The sequence below is a fragment of the Lissotriton helveticus genome, chromosome 4_1 (assembly GCF_964261635.1).
Source record: "Lissotriton helveticus chromosome 4_1, aLisHel1.1, whole genome shotgun sequence".
Taxonomy (NCBI): Eukaryota; Metazoa; Chordata; class Amphibia; order Caudata; family Salamandridae; genus Lissotriton; species Lissotriton helveticus.
Window position 1 is genome coordinate 2,104,845,783 of NC_136063.1, and position 21,253 is coordinate 2,104,867,035.

The 21,253-nt window shown below is 44.6% G+C and overlaps 1 protein-coding gene across 1 annotated transcript in view; it reads right to left on the minus strand.

Moving 5' to 3' along the window:
* Nucleotides 1-3,278: 3,278 nt before the first annotated feature.
* Nucleotides 3,279-21,253, minus strand: part of PSMD10 (proteasome 26S subunit, non-ATPase 10) — a 131,951-nt gene continuing 113,976 nt past the window's right edge. Inside the window, exons 4-5 of the mRNA XM_078688782.1 lie at nt 16,770-16,936; nt 3,279-3,808 (exon numbers count right to left, since the gene is read on the minus strand). Of these exons, the coding sequence (XP_078544908.1) occupies nt 3,655-3,808; nt 16,770-16,936 (321 nt within the window). The 3' untranslated portion in view covers nt 3,279-3,654. The remainder of the gene's footprint in view (nt 3,809-16,769; nt 16,937-21,253) is intronic.

Here is a 21,253-nt window from a genome sequence, read left to right on the forward strand (position 1 = left end):
TCATTAGTGGAGCAGGTGCAGTGGCACCAGTGTGGTATAGCTATCATTAGTGCAGCAGGTGCAGTGGCACTAGTGTGGCGTAGCAGGTGCAGGGGCAACAGTGCGGTGTAGGTACCATTGTTCAGCAGGTGCAGTGGCACCAGTGTGGTGTAGGTACCATTGCTGCAGTAGGTGCAGTGGCACCAGTGTGGCGTAGGTACCATTGCTGCAGCAGGTGCAGTGGCACCAGTGTGGTGTAGCTATCATTGTTGCAGCAGGTACAGTGGCACCAGTGTGGCGTAGCTACCATTGCTGCAGCAGGTGCAGTGGCACCAGTGCGCCACATTGGTGTAACACACTCAATACCACACACTCACCCCCACAGACTCACCACCACACACTCACCACTACACACACAACCACACACACAACAACACACCACCAGCCATCAATGCACGCTTTCACGAACCACAAACACCACCAGGCGCACAACACCAGCCGTCAGTTCATACTTTTACAAGGCGCACTCACCAGCAACCGTCAGTGCACGCTTTCACCAAACACACACACCATCAGCCATCTGTGCACGCTTTTACCAACCACACACCCACCAGCCGTCAGTGCACCCTTCTACCAGGCACACACACCTCCAGCCGGCAGTGCACTCTTTTACCAAGCACACACACTACCAGCCATCAGTGCACAATTTCTACAGGCAGTCACACACACGACCAGCCATCAGTGCACGCATCAATTGTTAACGCATCCACAATTAACTATTGTAGCAATCTCAGTATGGTACACTTTACTTTTAAACATATTCATGTAAAGCACAGCATGCCACCATTGCTACAATTCCAATCTAACCCACATAATTCCACTACACACCACATGCACACACTCCATAACACATGGCGAAAAGACATTGCCATTTACAATGCCATTAGCTCAAACTCAAATAAATCCGAGCCCGATTGCATTTCCAATGCTTGTTTTTATATCTGTAGCTGTACTGCGTATATTAATTTCCGCTGGATGGAAAGACACCACAGTACCCACATTCCAGCAGTGGCTAACTAGGCTCTTAGGAATTTACAATATAGAGGAATGCCTGTATGATGTTAAAGGAAAGAAAACACGTGAAATGGGTAGAAACATATAGGCCCCTGTCAGGAAATGGAGGGAATCTAGACGCTAAAAATATAAGTAGAAATGTCTAGGATGATGGGATGCCCTCATGCCTGTATTCTTTTATCTATTTATTGATTGATCAATCTGCCTTTTTGTACTCCATATTTTTTGTTGTTAATGTATTTATTCTGATTGTGTAATGATATGATATATATGCTGATTTCTGTTTTATACCTCAACTTATCGAAACATCTCAATAAAGAAATTTAAAAAAAACAAAAAAGAACATAGAGCATATCAAAGTGATCTCTCCCACCGCGAGGTTGAGCCTACCTGGTGGGGAGTAGCGCACCAGGTGAGGACCTGATGTTAATTAATGACACACGCGTGTCTCTTTAATGTGAACAGTAGCTCTTTGTGGCGATTGCTCTCAGTTAAGCTAGAGGCAAGATTGGATTTCTGGAGATCGTTGCTGCTGTGGCCTGTGGGAGAAGAAAGGCACAAGGCACAATGACGGATGAACCTTTATGGAGAACATCTGAAGAAACCAAGACCCTTCGGATAACAAGATCACTGCAATGCAGCTAGTCTGTAAAGAAAGCAAAGACCAGAGTCAAGCATTTCCAGCATCATCGATATTGAGCTTGCACCACTTCCTGACACGCATGTACTCTACCCGTCACAATCCTAGACATCACTAGTCTTGTTGGCTGGAGCCGACCGCCAGGATTCCAAAACAGACTTAAAAGATTTTCATGTTTAGACCTTAATGCTGAAGTCTGGTTCCCAATTGGAGCTTGAGAAATCCTGAGGAACAGTTGGTGGCCCCAGTCAGGTGGTGGACCATTGGAAAATCTTGAACACGACCATCAGTTTTCGAAATACAGACCTCTAAAACGTGGTAACCCAGGGAAATAGTATAGTGGGTGCTGGCCACTGCTACTTTTTCCACCGGTGCCAAGCTTAAGGAACAAGTGGCACTACAACTGATCTCTAAAAGGACGAACTGGCCCCTCCTTTGACACTGGTTACTGCAAAACCTCTCCCATTGCACTTTGGTCACTAGTGAACTGGACGCTAAGAATCTTTGCTGCCTGAAACCCTCCCATTGACTATACTTTGGTCAGGCCTTTATCGTCTGGTTGGTGGGCAGTCACTAGCAGGGATTATACTAGGTTTGACTGTGAATGAAGCTGCTGGGTTTTCAGCATTAGTAAATGGGTCATTACTAAGCTAAGAGGCAGCGATTATTAACCGGTTCCGTGCTGGTGACGGAACCGCTCCGTCATCAGCCGCGGTGGCGCTGTGCTGATGACGGAGCGGTTCCGTCATGGCCCGCCCAACACGCCTGCGCAGCACTGATTTCGCGCCTGCGCGGCGCGTTCTATTGAGCGGGCGGGGCCATGACGGAACCGCTCCGCCATGAGCACAGCTCAACCGCGGCTGGTGACGGAGCGGTTCCGTCACCAGCATGGGCCCGCCGCGCGCCCCCCTGCCACCTTAGCGCTGCGGCGGAATAGCCGCCGCAGCGATGTGGTTAAAGCACATGGCCAGATATACCGGGGAAAGATGCCCAAGGTTCAAATGTCTTAGGAGGTTGCATATGCAGTCCAATATGATAACGTTGATCACATGCCAAAGCTATTTAACATTTATCACCAAAAGCCTAATGCTGCAAATAAACTTAAGGGGTGCATTTTAGCCTGTAAAGGTGCAAGCTCCTTCTCACTTTTCAAGTGAATCAGATTTCAACAATGTTTTTTTTACTTTTCTCTAAATAATAATCATATTCTCTCTATCAGATACTGGCTTCTTATTACCACTGTACCTCTGAAGTTGCTCTTCTATACTGCAGAAGGCCCGTCTGAGTCTTAGGTGTGGTGCAACAAATACCCTCTACTGGGGGCGCAGGACCAGCTTGCAGTGTTTAACAGGTTGCAAAAAGAATTTCTAAAATACTTTGGAATAGTTAGTTATTATGTGTAATAGCTATGTTTCCGAGAATTAATCATTGAAGAGATAATTTCGTCAAAAACTAATGATGGAAAAAAGTGTACTTTTGGGCACTAATTATAGACATGCTTGTTAAACACAAGCACAATCAGCAATTGCGAAAAATGCAAATTTATACATTACTCAAAACGAAGAAAAAAGGGGCATGCACTTAATTCTTTTTTCACTTTTTAATAAAACTAGATATTGCGCTTTCTTTGAACATACAGATTACAATACAGTGACATTTCACAATTCGTAGGTACATATGTTCAACTTTTCCGCCATGAAGGTGTTTAATATAGTCCATTACTGTTCTATTAAACCCAAGTACTGCTTTATCGTGGAAAAAACTTGCATCACCCAACATGTGTTTATCCACGTTCAATACTGTATAACACTTTCATATAACCAGAAATTAAATGAAGGTAATAAAAGTGCTACGTTGATCAATTTATCATTGAGGACCACAACTAGGTCATGCCAACAGAGATACTAATGTCAGAAAAATATAAGCATTGGTTTACAAAACGTAGATTAGAATTAGAACAGCTAGCCTTCCGCCAGCCTCCGTAGAACAGCGCCAAAGCCAGCCTTTGAAACCTGCAGTGGGGTCTTGTCTTCCTTATTTTCAATGTATATGCTTGCGCCTTGTTGCACCAACAGCTTTGCTTCATCTACCCGCTCTTCGTCACAGGCCAAATGACTGAAAGAGACATGCCTGATTATTTCCACTAGAATTACAAGTTTGAAACACATTGCTTGAGAATAATCACAGTTTGTTCTCAATTGGATTCGCCAGATAATGTACGTATATGTAAATTTACACAAATATACACGTTTTCAGCTATCAAGTGCACTTTCAAATGCTACTGCGCATGTCCTGCCCACCATTAGATCACCTTTACTGCTCTTAATCCTACCACTGGGTCGATCCAAGGCACAAATAGCTTTTGTGCCTTAATACATTCCACCTTTTGGCTTACATCTATTAAGATTTCGACTCTACAGAGGATCTTTTAATATACGCCAGAAGAAGACGCTAGTGCAGTTAGGTTAAGCAACAAAGTTCAGCTTTGAAATACAAAAAAGACTGACAAAACAGCAGCTTCAGTTGGAAGGCTGATGTAGAAAAGCAAAAATATGCACCTACAAGTGCTTAGACAGTTGCATAATAAGATCACAGAGATGCAGCTACTTGATCAGTGCCATCTGCAATTAGCAAGGGAACCCAGACCCCAGCATTGTTCATATATTTTTTTTATAAACTTTATTTTTGCATTTACAGATTACAAATACAAAAACATAAAAAAGAAAAACATTTGGCCTCAAAGCGCAATCTGTAGGCATATTGTTGACATGATCAATGACCTATAGGGCAACGGGTGGCATCCGGGAGGGAAATGTACAGTGGGGAAAGGAGAAAATCAATTAGAATCATACCACAGTGAGGGAAGAATCCGGGTACACTACTAAAATCTACTACCTACATTACTAAGGTCAACTGTCATGCCCCCATCGTGATCAAACCCCGCAGCAGTATCCAATCCATTCCCCTCCTCGCTGTCGGTTGCCTCTTGCGAAGAAGATCTCCCCTCTGCCAATCCAGAGTGACACATGTCATGCCAGAGTATTAGATCCTCTTGTAACTTCTCATATCTTCTGGTAAGTTTCATGTAGACCTCCTCAGCTATGCACCATTCACGGACATCTTTGAGCCAGATGGGCACCTCTGGGGCCCTTTGCGCCATCCAAGTTATAGTTACCCAGCGTCTGGCGAGCACCAGCATTAATTGTAAAAGCTTATATGGGAGCTTCTTTTTCTTAGGCTTCCGGACCAGTCCCTACAGACAACACAAGGGTTCAGGCGTCATCCGAAGGCCAGTGGCTGCTACAATCCTTTCCACCATCTCTATCCAGAACTGACGAACCATTGGACAATCCCATGCCAAGTGTAAGAAGCCCGTCTTCTCTGCGGCACATCTAGGGCAGTTATCTACCCTATCACTAGAGATATACTTTAGGGACATCGAGGTTAAATAAGTTTGTTGTAGGAAGTTGAAATGTGTTAACATAAACCTGGCATTGCAGGATACTGAGCGTGTGAGGGAACCTATGCGTGCCCATTGTGAATCATTTAGTTAGATTGCGAGATCCTTCTCCCAGGCTGCCCGTGACGGCGGAACCAGCGGGGGGGAGGGGGTTGAGTCGTGTTTCATCACTTTGTATAAGAGTGAAATAAATTTTCGTCCAGCACCTCAGGAGAGTATAATATCTAATGTGTGTGTCAATGGTGGGATGTCCGGGTACTGAGGCCAAGTAACCCTCAGCACATCCTGAATATCCCTGAAATGTAGGAATTGGCCCTGTCCAAGGCCAAAATTCTCCTCTGCCTGCTCGTAAGTGATGAAGGTCTCGTTGGGAAAGAGATCGGCAAGGACCCCACATCCGCCCTCCCTCCAAGATTGGAAGCACATGTATTTCCCCATATCTAAGAATGGGGCTGTGTGCCGTACAATATAAGGGAGAGACGTGTCCGTCCCTCTACCCTGCATTAGAGCTTCCTGCAGCGTCTAAGTGTCTACCTTCCCGGAAAGGAGGCGTTTCTCCAAATTATCGGCGTCGGAAAACCAGCGTGCCGCGGGTTTTAGCTGCGCCGTGTAATAGTACAGGTCGAAGCGTGGAGATTCCAAGCCGCCCGCCTCATAGTTACAAACAATAGTATTGAGGGCTACCCTACTGCGTCAGCCCGCCCAAAACAGAGATGTAAGTAAGGTGTTAAGAGTTTTGAAAACTCGTGGCGACAATAGACATAGTGAGTTCTGAAGTACGTACAGCGTCCTAGGAAGCATCACCATCTTAGAGATGGCTAACCTGCCCATCAATGAAAGTGGGAGGGTGTTCCAAAATGATACAGACTGCTGCAACGAAGCGATTGTATGGTCTACATTCTGGGCTAACGCCTGTGTATCTGTAGGGGTCACCTGTATCCCAAGGTAGCGGAACCCTTGCCACTCCCAACGCAGCCCGAGATCTGGGAGTTCCTCCCGGGGCGCTGTAGCCAGCCCCGCCAGCGGGAAGATCAGGGACTTACTGCGGTTAAGTTGTAAACCAGAGACCTCCCCAAACCGATCTAGCTGGTACAGCAGTGCTGGTAGGGCATCCCGAGGAGAGGCCAAATAAAACAAGGCGTCGTCAGCATATAGGGAGATAATATGCCTCGTGTTCCCTACTCTAATTCCTCATTCTTCCATAGTGGTCCAGACCCGGACCGCGAAGGGCTATATGACCAGGGCGAACAATAAGGATGAGAGAGGACATTGTCATCCTTGGTTTCATGCCAGTACGAAGTGGAAACCTATCCAGGACGCAATTGAAAATCCCCCAACCAGAGTAGTGGCACCTCTAGCTCGGATATATGTGAACAAAAATCCAGGCATACACATAGGTTACTAGCGTATTCAGATACACATGGTAGTATCTACAAGAACATTAAACAACTGCTTTCTCTGATAAACTTGATTTTAATTTCTTAAGGTTTTTCATAAAATATCATACGATAAAAATATTTCTACAATGTTCAGGGTGAATAAAACCTTCATTGTGAATATACATGATTTAACATTTTAAAATTTCATTAAACAATATAAGAATGGATGGTTTCCTGTCGATGCGTTTCGACACGTGAGCTGTGCCTTCATCAGGACTGTACCATCGATGTTCTGTAAAATTATAATTATAAACATATTTTTACTCTTTAATCTTTTTTATAATAAAGCAGTGTTTATATTTAGTTGTTCATTACATATTTATGATAACGCTAGTAAATCTTTCATTTATAATGATGTACCGCTTAACTCCTATTTTATGCTCAGAAACTGATCATGAATACATTGTACATACGTGCCGCATTTATATATATAACTCATATCATAAAATTCTTGAAGATAAACAATGAAAAAACACTTCATTAGTCTATACATTGACTTTTGTTAACTTTCATCATTTGTTTGTTGCATGACATCTTATTTTTTATGTACATATAAAAACTGGAGGTGAAACTTACTACTGTTCAAGTAACATGATATAGGTATACACTGTGCTGTATATATTGTCCGAATACGTTCAGGGGAGGGGGGAAAATAATGAATGGATGATAATCGTATCTAAATCTGTTCAGTCAGAATTATTCTGATTGTGCAGAGCGAGATTCAACTGTTTCCATAGTTTGCAACGGTGCATTATACTGCATAAGGGGCAATTTAATGATCTACATTCTCAGTGGGTAGTAGGTGTTAAACTAGTTTGTTAGACTACATGGATAGAGTTGTTCCTGTGTACCATTGTCTACCGGACTACATTCCTGTTGCGAAACGCACAAACAAAAGCCACGTTGATTTAAAATTAATGTTTGTGGTTTGTGTTTCTCCTGTTTAGAGCAACCAATTTCTTTTGCATTAGTTTCATTATCACGATTTCCTACATCTCACCTGATAAAATATTGAGGAGTTACGTGGTCACAACGTGGTTGTTTCTTTTTTATATATATGTAGAAATCGGGAGGACACACAATGTGCGATATGAAGAAAAAATCGGTATCTGGAAATCATAAACAACATGTGTCATGCTACATATGTTGGTGAATTTATTATTTAACCTAATTGCACAAGTATATTGCGTGACGGCGATGGTATATTTTACCTTGAATTCAATGTTACGAGCCTATCGTAAAGTGGCCCTATGTGTTATTAGGCACAGGTGATAAACGATCTGTCCTCATTCAGTTGGTTAATTGAAATTTCACTGGACCATTCTGTGAACCACGTATAAAAACTCCCTATGGTTAAAAGGAATAGCTATTAAATTATGTATTATTCTATCCTAGGTTTTTGTTGGAAAATATTAGTAGCTCTTACCGATAGATTCTGGCTGTCATGTTTGTTCTATTTGTTCGGTTTGGCGTGCGGATACTCAGAGAGACGGCCAGACTTTTGGAGAATGGGGTTTCACTAAACCATGCGGCGTGCCGAGTGTGGAAACTTCCTATAGTTAAAGGGACAACCGTTATAATATAGATTTCTACGTCCTTAACAAAAAATAAGAAATGTTTGTTGTTCTTACCAAAAGAAACTGTCAGCTTTGTCTATCTTTTGGAAACGGTACAGCGTGGGGACTGTTAAGCGTACCGTGTATCTATATAGAAAAAAAGGAGTGGAAGGGAAAAATTACACGGACGGACTTAAAGGACTAATTTCTTATTTAAGAAAAATATAGATCTGGGTTAAGTCTCTTCTCTTACCGGCTTCCTCTCGTATGGGCCGCGTACGGTGTCTTCGTTTGTGTAATCAAGGTTTGAACACAAGGATTGCCGGGCTTTTTATATTAGGGGTCACGCTATTGGTGGTGTTTGATCTGTCTCTCTTAAAGGGATACAGCATTCTTACCATATGTAGTGTCATTCATAGATTAGCGTTCTTTTCTCCCTCACCGGTTCTCACTTAAGAGCGCTCGTATCACAGTTTATTGTGGGAGTAAGAGATGGTGGCTCTCAGTATTCAATTGCTTTCAGGGCAGAGCAACAATTTACATATATGGAATAACACGGATTTTTAAGATTTTATTAAAATCGATTTATATAGGTGATTTTTCGGGATTATATTATGGTGTAAAATAACCTATTAACACGGGTATATGTCAGAACTTTATTCATAATACAGAATGACATAGGGCCACAGTGGGTCTGGCTAGTAGTGCTGGTTGATCTGTCTCTTTTGCGGGAATGCAACATTACTACCTCACGCGCTGTCCTTCAAAGGTTAGCATTCTTGTCTCCCTCGCCTATTCTGGCCCAAAAACACTCGTATCGCGGTTATTGTAAGGGTAGGGAGTAGGGACTCTCTATATTCAATTACGTTCAATGCTTAGCAGAGCAGCAATTTGCAAGTGAGAATGACATTAATATTAAAGATTTTAATGAAATTGGTTTATATGGGGAATTTATTAGAATGATATTTTATTTGAATGACATATTAGTACAGGTATATCTCAGAACTTTATTCATATTATAGAATGGCATTGGACCACGGTAAGTCATTATTCAAACCATGGGAAAACGTTTTAAGTGAAAAAATCCAGAAAACTTCTTTCTTTTTTCTTATCTTGTCACCACCATTGCTATCGGGTGTGTGAATTTTTTCCAGAATGCGCCACCTGATTTCAGTTGGGGCATGGCGATATTCCAAGTAATGGCTCACTAGTGGGGATGCTGATTTTTGCGTCTTGATGGCTGATTTATGTTCCGTTAAGCGGGTTTTTATCATACGTGCAGTTTCGCCGACGTATCCCTTATTACATGGACATAAAATCAGATAGACGACATTGCTTGTATTGCATGTCCAGAGTTCCCTTGCTGTTATTTTAAAATCGTTGTGCATTAGGGTATCTCCTGAGATTATACCATCACATGATTGGCATGTGCCACATCGGGAAGTACCTTTGTAGGCGGTGCCTGTTATTGATTTCTGTATGAATGGGATTTTTGCCATGGGATTGACAAACCGCGATCTCACTACTAGGTCTTTTAGATTTTTAGATTTTTGTTTCGCCGATGCGCATACATCGGCTTGACAAGTTTCGGTTTTGATGCATCTGTGTTTAGTAGATGCCAATTAGCATTGATGGTTTGTCTGATGGTAGCGTATGTACAATGTATTCATGATCAGTTTCTGAGCATAAAATAGGAGTTAAGCGGTACATCATTATAAATGAAAGATTTACTAGCGTTATCATAAATATGTAATGAACAACTAAATATAAACACTGCTTTATTATAAAAAAGATTAAAGAGTAAAAATATGTTTATAATTATCATTTTACAGAACATCGATGGTACAGTCCTGATGAAGGCACAGCTCACGTGTCGAAACGCGTCGACAGGAAACCATCCATTCTTATATTGTTTAATGAAATTTTAATATGTTAAATCATGTATATTCACAATGAAGGTTTTATTCACCCTGAACATTGTAGAAATATTTTTATCGTATGATATTTTATGAAAAACCTTAAGAAATTAAAATCAAGTTTATCAGAGAAAGCAGTTGTTTAATGTTCTTGTAGATACTACCATGTGTATCTGAATACGCTAGTAACCTATGTGTATGCCTGGGCATTTTTGTTCACATATATTCTTTACCCTGACCCAGGATCGCTATTTGCACCAGGGGGTCCTTGTTTTTTCACACATCTCTAGCTCGGATACCAGGACCTCCTGCAAAGAATGAAAGAAGTCCGGGTCATCGGTGTTTAGAGCATTATGACCACATCCCTCCCATCTAATTTAGCTCTGAGAAGCAGATACTTTCCATGGATGTCGGCCTCCACATATTGTACGGCAAATGGAACCCAGGGGCCACCCACACAAGGACCCCCCTGGCATAAGAAGAGAATGAAGAATGGAAAACCTGCCCCCCCCCCCTTTTTTCGCCAATTTCTGTCCCCCTTTATCGGTGAGGTGAGTTTCTTGAAGACATGCTATAGAAACCCGATGCATCTGGAGAAAGGAGAGGACCCTGTATCTCTTGGTGCATGATCCCAGCCCCCTCACATTCCAGCTTAACACTTTAAACCCCATGTACGGTATGGTAGCCAATCCCTGTGTGTTACGTGCCCCATGTAGCCACCTTGTCCCTGTGCCCTAAATGTGATCCATACAATGCCTAAACAAAACCAACAACACCCCAATAAAACACCCTCCCGTGAGCAATTCACGGTCAACAAACCATGCAGAAATGCCCTTCCCATGCTGGTGCCAGGACGTGCACAGCTGTCCCATTAGCCCAAACGGGGCCAGAACTGTCCTACAAAACGAGAAGAAAAACCCCCCACGTTCAAATCAGCTCCCGACTCAACCAGCCACCCAATGGGATAACGCAAAGTCCCAACCCTCCCACGTATGGATCCGTGTACTGTCATAGCCGAATGATATATAAACCCCTCCAAATGAGTGCGTCAACATTCTATTACAGCAAGCAGTTCTCCCAAATCCCCGTGCGTTGAGAGTCGCTAGTCCACTCCGGTTCGGCCCCTTCCACCCCCACAATAGAAGAAAAGACAAGGAGATAACAGGACAAAAAAGGATATCATCTTCAGGATGGTGCTGTATTGGGTGTCAATGGGTTCAAGACTGTCTCCGGTACCACTTGAGTGGCCGACAGAAGCGTTTCAGGTACAAGGTTCTCTTCAGGAGTCTCTGTCACAGACTGTAGGGGAGGGTCGTCAGAGTCTACGCCTAGGGCGCCCTCATCCCCCACTGTGATCCGCTGTCCCTCTGCCTGAGCTGCACCCGCTAGCTGACTCCTACATCTGCCCCTGCGACTCCCAGGAGGTCTGGTTCCCCAGGTACGCCGAAATCCCCTCTGCTCGTGTTGGGGGAGGGCCTCTCCCCTAATATCTCAAGCCATTCCCATACCTCCTCCAGAGAGTCAAAGAAATGGGCCTTCCCATTCGTTATTACCTTGAGCTTCGCAGGGTACAGTAACATGTACTGCAGGTGGAGTTCACGCAACTTCTGCCTGATGCAGAGAAAGGATTTCCTTTGTTCCTGCACCTGGCGGGTATTGTCCGGATAAATGGATACTTTGTCATTGTCAAAAATAAGGTCTACCGCTTCTCGTGCTGCTTTCAGTATACAATCTCTGTCCCGGTAGTTCAGTATTTTGGCAATGATGGCCCTGTGGGGAGCACCTGGGGGCGGCGGAGGGACCAGTGCCCTGTGGGCTCTTTCTACCACAAAGACCTCCGACAGTCCTGAAGGGCATAGTCTAGTACGTATCCAGTTCTCCAGAAATCGCTCTGCATTACCTTGTTCCGAGTGCTCCGGGATGCCTAGGACCCTGATGTTACTTCGACGGGCCCGTCCATCCGCCTCCTCCGCTTGTCGCTTGAGTGCTTTGGTGGTGCTGGTGAGCTGAGAGGCCTGTTGTTTCAGAGAGGCGACCTCCCCTTGCAGGTGGACGATGTCCTCCTCCACCATGGAGACCTTATCCGCCACCTTCCGGAGATCTGCTCGCAGGAGATTTACATCGATGGAGACTGTCTCAATCTGTTTTTCCAGGGCAGCACGGGACCCCCATATTGCCTCCAGGAGCTCAGCCTGGGACAGCTCAGTGGCGACATCTCCCTTCCCATCCTGTCCAGTCTGACGAGTGATGCGCTGTACGGCCAGACGTTGCGTGGTATATTGTGTAATGGTGTTGGAGTTGGAGGCATGAGGCAGCCTGTCCTTGCCCATGGTGTAGCTGGACAAGCGCAAGAGGGCAGTACCCCCACCCAAGAACTCCAGGGAGCACAGGGCCACTGCGTCCAGAAGGGGGGTTCGGCAGGCAGTCTTGCAATGGTCCCAGCGCAGCTCACCTCAAAGTTGTCACTCGGGCGCTGTGATCCAGACAGGCGTCCGCAGGCCGGGACCCTGGCGCACACCTGGACAGCGGTGTCTGACCCGGCCGTCAGTGTGCATGATACTGGGGGAGCTCGGAATCCACTCGACCCCCGGATGGGGTAGGCAGAAAAGGGATGGGACCAATCAGGGGTGGCAAAAGGTAAGTCTTCTGCCTCCAGGCAGCCTCAGCATTATAGAAACTCCTCCAGTCCGCGGCGGCGTACCCCCCAGTTTCTCCCAGAGCCAGAAGGCCTCCAGGCACCAACAGGGAGGCCGCGGATGTCTCCCCCCAGAGCAGGGAGCTGGCAAGGGGGCGCTCCCCAAGAGTTTAATGACACAGGACCAGCCGGTCCAAGCGCAGGCCCCCCGGGCAGCCACCGCTGAGCCCAACACCCCAAAGATCCCTTTCCAGGATTGCGCCACAGCCCAGTCCACGAGCCACTACACCCTCCAGGGCCAGTGGGAGAGGCTGCCTGCCCACTGAGCCGTGAGAGGGCTCTAATAGCCACAAGCACCCCGGCTGCAATCTCCAGGGCCCCCCCAAGTCAGGTGATATAAGGCTTGATCCCCAGGCTCATCTTAAGGGGATCCTCAGTGCTCCTCAATGCCGCCAGTGGGGCCGCCCAGCTCAGCTGTAAAGGCCGATGTCACAGATTCCGGGAGGCCCCCGAGGGCAGAGGGCGCCCCCCTGGCAGTCTCTGGTGTTGGTGGGCAGAGAAGAGGGGCTCAACTCCCCCCAGGGCCCGCTCACAGTCCCAGCCAGCAGATCAGGATCGGGCTGGCAGACAGGGATCCGCAATCCCGCGGGTCCCGAGTCGACGCAGATCTGAGCAGCAATCTCCCTCGCTGCGGGCACCGGCGTCAGGCGTGGCTACTCCAGGATCGCCAAACTCCTTACTTGTGGGGGCAGAGCCGAGGTCCGGAATATCCAGGAGTCCCCCGGTGGCAGGGGGGGATCAGTAACGTCGCCAGGCACACGAAGGATCCGGGGTCCTCAGGGCCGACGCGGATCTCCGGCCGGTGCAGGCCGCATCCCCGGACTCTCTTAATTGCAGGCGATCAGGTCGGCAGGCACAGAGCCGTCACGGCCGCTCCCAGGTACCACCGCTGTCCCACTCTCCCCCAGGGTACGCCCGCAGCGTTGACTGATCCGGCTGCACATGGGGGACCACCGTGGGCGGTATTGGGCAGGATAATTTAGGATTTAACGGCGGGCCGGTCGGGAGCCGAGGGAGCTCACGTCCTGTCAGCCATGCTGCTTGGCCACGCCCCCCCATTCATATATTTTTACTTTAATTTTCAAGGATGAAAACAGGTATAAACAATTAAAAGTAATTTTAGATATAGTGATTTTAGCGGGAACATAGAACACAAAGGCGTTTCCTGTCCATCCTCAACCTACCTCATCACGATTTGCCCCAGGCTGCTATTCAGAATTAACTGGGTGTAACAAAGATCAAACATAAGACCCATCTTGAGTGAACTAGTATGTGGAGAATCTCTAAGCAGCTATCCACTTGCCTCTATGGGTTCAAGTCTTGGATGCCGTCAGCCTAATGAATGCTCCGCAAATTACCGGTTTTAAAACTAAAATCCCTTCTCCGCTTAACGTGTTTTGTATCCTCCACCCTAGCTTGAGCAAATTCCCTTTCAAGTTCCTGAAAGGCTAAATCAAACGTTTATACATGTTGAGCAAAATAAATTTCATTCTATAACATGGCACATTTTTAGGGTCATCGTCATCAAGTAATTGAATATGATGAAAGAGGCTTTTTGAGTAGGACTTTCCCAACAGTACAACAGCTTTCGGGTATCATGTTTGTCAGAGTAGTGTAGTCTGTATGCCCATTCACAGACAATGTTAGGTTATGTTAAATTAACTTGCTATAGCGCACGAATCACACCCGAAGGTGCACCTCGGCGCTTCGCTTAACACAGGAACATCGGGGAGATAGGATTTTAAATGGTGCTATTTATAAGAACTATGGTCATTAGTACTAAAATCTTAGCAGTCGTAACTAATGCCGGAGCCAACGCAAGGAAAGTTTCAAGCATGTCGCATCACACATCCACATTCCTATGTGTTTAATTTCTCAGATTATTCAAATGTACCTTCAGCCATGTAACTACTTGGCTGCGTCATCCACTTGATTTACAGCACACCAGGTCATGCTACTTTCTCCGCACACCTTACTTCACTGCTTGTCCTGCAGTCGGAATACGATCTTTTCTGGTTTTTATGGACACCTTTGGGTCCGAAGATTTTCTATGGAGAGGGAAGGGAGGACTTCTGCTCAGCACATTTGTTGCTATTTCATTATGCAAACAATGAGCTCTTGCATAAGTGCACGGAGGGAAGTAATCAAACAATTTTACCATCTTCCAAAATAATTCTGTTCAATGTGAGATGGCCTTGTGGCTGGAAGCACCGCACATAGATCAGAGAGATTGAAAATTCCTGCTCTGTCCTGTTTATATGAACACTTTCAAAATGGAGTTTCAAAAATAAAAGCATGGTGATATCGCGCATATTTGTTAGCTCTCTGTAGTAATCAGGACATCACCTGTGTTGTCCTGATTACTACACAGAGCTATAGATTCTATTGACCAATGCCCACTGTAGAACACTTTATCGCTTTATGTTTAAGGTGCTGTGCTGTGCATCTCTCATAAAATCTTGATACACCAAGCCCCTTTTGGGTTATCTGGTTTACTGAAGCCCTGCATGCCCAGTCGTGCTCTGAGATCTGCCGACCGTGGGCTTGTCTTTGTCCCTCGAGTTTGGAGAGCGAGGGCCGCTCGTTTGGCCTCTTGGCGGCCAAACTTTGGAACTCTCTCCCAGCGCATATTCGAGGTATCCCCAATCTCTTGATGTTTCGCAAGACCATAAAAACTTGGCTGTTTCCATTATCTGATGTTTAGGCGCTTGTAGGTCTCTCGGTTCTTTCTCCGGTTTCTGGTTGCGCTGGGACGCCGCGTCGCTGTGGCAGCCATGCGCACTATAAAAACCCCAATAAATAAATAAATATGTGGGCGTGTAGTGGAGCAAAAGGTTAGTGATGGAAAGCTTGGACTTACGGGGCGTTGTATTTGACTGGAAGGATGTAGGAATGGAAATGTGGCCTATGTTGTGTCTTAGTGTAGTATAATTTTATCAGTGGCTGCTCGCAAGGTGTTGCTGCCAGCACATAGCTTGGCTGCAATGGAGTGGAAGGGACTGAGAGAGAGAGAGAGAGAGCGAGAGAGAGAGAGGGGAGCATGCTATTGTGAGAGATTTTAATTCCTGGTTTTAGGAAGGCGTGTCTCAGTTCAGATGGGAAACTCAAGATGTTCCTAGTACATAATGCTCTCTCTGAGATCACTCGGGAATAGTCTCACCAGATGACTTAAGTGTGATTTGCTCCTCCTGTCAAGAGAACTCTCTGTTTAAAGAGGACCTGAAGGAGCTACTGATGATATCACTGGGGCAACTAAGATGATCTCAACTTTCCCTACCCGGAGGATACCTCTCTTCGGCTTACAAGAGGAATTGAAATGCAATTGTGAATATTTTCTCTGTTTATCTTGATATCGTTCTTCCACTTCAATACTTCTCTAAACCTTTACACCTCATTTTATTTCTGAGACACTCAGAAGCAACTTACAAGCGGCCTTTGATGCCCAACAAATCACCAATAAATATATATGTAAATAAGGACCACAGATAAAGACCAACAAGGTTGTAGTGCTTACTGAGGTTACTTTGTTTTTTACAACACAACTTTTAATTCAATAATTGATCTTTACAGCACCTTCTTTAATTACTGATGAGCCTTTGCCGGTCCCTTGAACTAAAGTCACAAAACCTAGAATATACCTACATTCTCTACCTTGTGTATCCTTCTAAGGTGCCTAACTGTTCCCATATCCCTACCCTGCCCCTTAATTTTTTTAGATAAACATATTTTAGTTCTTGTTCTTTATTTATTTCCCATGATTTCTCATGCAGACCACGTGCCATCTTTGTAGCTTGCTGTCCCTAACTGATTGTTATTTGTTTGTATGCGCACTCACAGCCCTGGATAAACTGCTCCAGAGGAGACTTTACCCATTACCCAAGGCTTACACAATCCTATTTTGGCCACTTATACCTTTCACCTTGGGCACTATAGCCCCCAGAATACCTATTACTGGCAATTCTTGCAATGAGATCACTGTAAGAGAGACATGTAGTGTGCTGGTTACTTACAGAGGCGTATTTCCTTCAATGTCCTGTATATTCGTCGAAGCGCGGTGTTTGAGAAGTATTTGAATCATCCTAAGGTTGCCCTTCGCAGCTGCTCGATGCAGGGGAGTTGAATGTAAAGAATCAGTTGCATCTGGATTAGCTCCACTGGATAGAAGCATGACAGCAATCTAGAACAGGTATAACAAATGTAAACACTTATTTCTCAACAGGAACTTTTTATGTAGGTGTTTTTTTTAAATAGTAACTTTGTCCCTCACTAGTTTGTATCGGAGGGCCCAATGAAAAAGAAGACTGAAAAGTAAAACTAGAGTTTTCAGTGTTAACAGTCTGAATGGATATTTTATCACAATTTGTTGGCTAAAGCTGAAACACTCGCCCAGGTAGGCAACACAATTTGAGACCCAGAGCAGAACACCTGTGTCAACACGGTTTCTGTTTTTTGAGAATTTGATATAGCAAGGCATGCCTTTACGGCCAATGCTGGAAGTTTACATTAAATCTGTGCCTACACTGTCTTGGGCCCTTCTGGAACCAGGGAGGGGTGCATTCCTGTAGACAAGCTATATTAGCTTCAGGGAGTTGACTGGGCCCTAAAGAAGGCACTCTACTAGCTTGAACAGTTTGTTCTGCCCTGAACTCTTGCCCCCATGGGGGATTCGGATGATGTACCTTGCCCGCAATACCAACCATAGCACCCGACTAAACCTACCTCGGTTAATGTGCCGTGCTTAAATAACCATCTGCAGAGGACCTTCTTCTTGCACAAGGCACTTCCCCCACTCTGGCCACATGAACCATTTGACCGCAGGTGGAACAACGTCAATTCATTTTATAGGTTACTTACGCTGCTCCTTGAACACTTGCACGTAGAAGGACATTAACCTTTTAGCCACAAACCTGGACAGTGTACACTGAATATCCTCCCTCCCTTATTTGACAAGGAAGTTTTTATTATTTTACTGTATTTATTTATTCATTTACTGCCTTCAAAACATATAGTACGGATTTTAATTAATCGTTAAATACACCTTACTTACTGCTGGAAGTTTTAAATGGGGCATGGGGTGACCGAGTGCTACTTTCTGAATTACACGTGCCATTCTCTGTTATCAGGGATCAAAAGATACTATTATGTGAACAACTGATAAATCAAATTCATTGCAATGTGACCAGGTTCACGTTCTCAAACCATTTCCAGAAAGGCAAAGAGATTACAAGTAAAAGTAATTGAGGGTGATCTTCAACCAATTGTTTCAAGTCTATTTCACATAATATTATAGTAAGTACTGACAAACCAGTATTGCCATATTAACATTTTTATTATTTACTTATGTCAATTTCATAACTCTGACTAGTCACCGAGTTTTATTGAGGCGTGACTCGCATCTGTTCATTATTTGTGTCACCTGCGATTCCTGTACCAGTCTATCTTCTTTGAGAGACATTAATACTGATTTCTAAATTTCAAATGGTACACACGGAGGTCGACCCTAGAAGGAAGGAGTTTTTTTGGCTGTGCATAAGGCTCGCAGTAGCATTTTGTAAATTCTGCAGGTGGCCATGCTAAAATAATGGAAGTCCATACTGGAAAGCATTCATGCAATCGAGATGATGATTGACCACACACCCACTACATGCACAGTCATGAAGGGCAGATTCTGGGGGTGAAATTCCTCTGCATAGCTACAGGAACCCGTGCTACCCTGCCATCACACATTTTATGGACACCCCGGTTGGCTCAGATGTCTTGTATAACCTAACGTATACACCTTTTTCTGAGTGTAGCTTCTGTACTCGCTACCCAGGTTTTGTGAGATTGACTGTAGTAGAGTATGTATGTAGTTGTACGTGCAGGCCTTTTTACATATACCTGAGGAGAGGTGGTGCCTAAGCACTCCCTCCAACACCCAAGCCCCTGTAAAACTTGCATTTCTCCAACAACTCTAGGGCATGAAAGAAGGATGCCAGTGAATGTTTTTTAAAAAGTGAGAGAGATGCACAAGAGGGTGGACTCTACTGTACAGGGCTAGTGTTGTCCTGCTTGAAACATGAGAAACATCCAGGTAGAAGAAGGGGGTCCATCACATTTACAAGCAGACAAGGGGTATCCCTGACTTTGACATGTCTGTGGGGTGCCTAATGTGCCACTCCAGAAGTACACTGAAATGGCTGATCTTGATCCCCAAGCAAAGAGACACATCCAGCCAACAGCAAGAGGTCTTGCTGGATCCAGTATTAACAGATCCACTGCGCTAGCCCTTCTGGATATATCAACAGTTGAAGTATTGGTAACACTTTTCTTCAACAGACCTAGTGGCTAATGGCTACATTGACTATCAGGAGAAGTCCCAGTTATTGGTGGATGCTCCACCCCTATAATAAAACCTCTTCCGCTATCAGAAGATTTTCTTAACCAGCCCACAAATTGACCCGTTAGAACCAGTTTGACTCTTAACTAGTTACAGCACTCCAATGACCAACTGTAAACCATTGTGGCCACGGGTAGCCAGCCACCTGGACTCAAAAGGAAAAAGCCAAGGATTTCTGAGGGTGGGAACATTGCGGTTTGGTTTTTGAAATATCCATTATTAAGAACTATAGCTGGACTCTTTTTTTTTTAGGAGTGTCTCCTTGTATCCACGTACATCCTCTGGTACCAGAAACAGCTACATCAAAGTAGTACTTGGATACTCGAATCGCTGCTAGCATCAATATTTTACTGCTCCATCCAAAAGCATTCCTCGTAATGCAACACAGGCCTTAGTGCTCAATGATATTTTGTTTCTACCATACACTGACAGGAAGTCACTTTAACATTAGGGGTGATTCTCTGGCACAGAAAGTTCAGGTTAAGGTCGTATTTTTAAGTGGACTAGTTTACTTATTCATAAAGTAATTTTCTTTTCTTAAAGTACTGAATGGATACTCAAATTATCAAGTCGTATCATTTGACTGTCACTGCATTCTGAAACACTGCATTTCTAAGCTCCTCCACCTCCTGTAGTAAACATTGATTACTGGTCTCGACTACACAGAAGGTCAGGTGCTAAAATGTTCTGAAATTGCAATAGAATTGAAGGACCACAGAATTGTGACACTGAGAAACCTGTGGTAAAAGATCTAACGCACACAGCCTGCAAAAATAGCTCTCGCAGCAGAAAATTACTCTGACATGTGACATTTAGGAGAACCCAACCTTGGTTTTAGTGTTTATTTTTATGGACAACCTTCAATCACTATCTAGGCCACTATCTAGGCACAGCAGAACCCAGAAGAACTGCTCTGGGTGGTTGAAGTTGGAGAACCACTTAAGAAACAAGGCAAGGCATGGGTTGGGAGCCCAGCTGAAGAACATCACTCTTGTAGTGGCTCCCTTAAAACCGCTTCTCTCCATCCACTGTCAGCACGTTTGAGTATGCAGCTAAGCTTGCGATCAGAAAAAAAGTTCTAGAAATCGTTAGGTCTATCTAGGTGTCACTGATCTAGGCAAGGATGAGTACAGTTCCTCGATATGTCTACTGAAGTAAGGCGAGTGAGTATATTTTGAAGAGAAGTGGAGAGAGAGGAACCCTGGAGTTCTCCAATTGAAGGTGACGGATTCAAAGAAGGGTTCAAGTTTCCCTGAATGCGTTTAGGAATTCAGGCATGACCAGAATACTTCCCGGGGTAATCACAAGCAGCAATGTTTGCTTGCACTCTTTTCACCATTGTTGGTAATGTTTACCAGGTTATCGCCAGTTGTTAGGTCAGTAGGTCTTCACCTTGTAGCACAGACAGAATTGGAACACGGAGGTGTCATTGAGATCAGTTTGGTTTGTTCTGTCAAGAACAGAAAACAGACAAAGAGACAAACACTCCATGTAATGATGAAAACAAATTAAACCCTCCTCGAAAGAGTGGCAAATCGTAAACATAAGCATTGTAATTCAGTTAAAACCATTAGTTCTTTAATCTGACCTAAAGATGGCATAAAATGATATTCAAATAACTTACATTAATGTTCCTAAAATATACATCTAAGAGTTAATCAATGAAGGAATGTGTAAAAATAACCTCACATGATATCAAAATAGATAGTTCCTTATCAACAAGGTTAGGAATCATGGGGACAGCTAACACGACTCCTTTAAGGTCACATGGCATACCTTAGGGCGCTCTAGCTGACTGATTCCTGGGTATCTTGAGAAGCCGTCTAGCTGCCGCGTTCTGTACAACCTGTAGCCTATTAGTGACGTATTTAGGTGACCCAAGGTATAGCGAGTTGCCATAATCTAGTCTCGAGACCACCAAGGCTTGTACCACTGTTCTTCTTGAGTTCTCTGGGATTAGGCTCAGAATTTTCCTAATCATCCGAAGTATACCAAAACATGTGCCCGCCAATTTTTTGGCTTGCGTCTCCATAGTTAAATTCTGATCGAGCCACATACCCAGATTGTTTATGGAGCATTTAGTGTTGGGGACCCAGTTTGATGGCCAAGTGATCT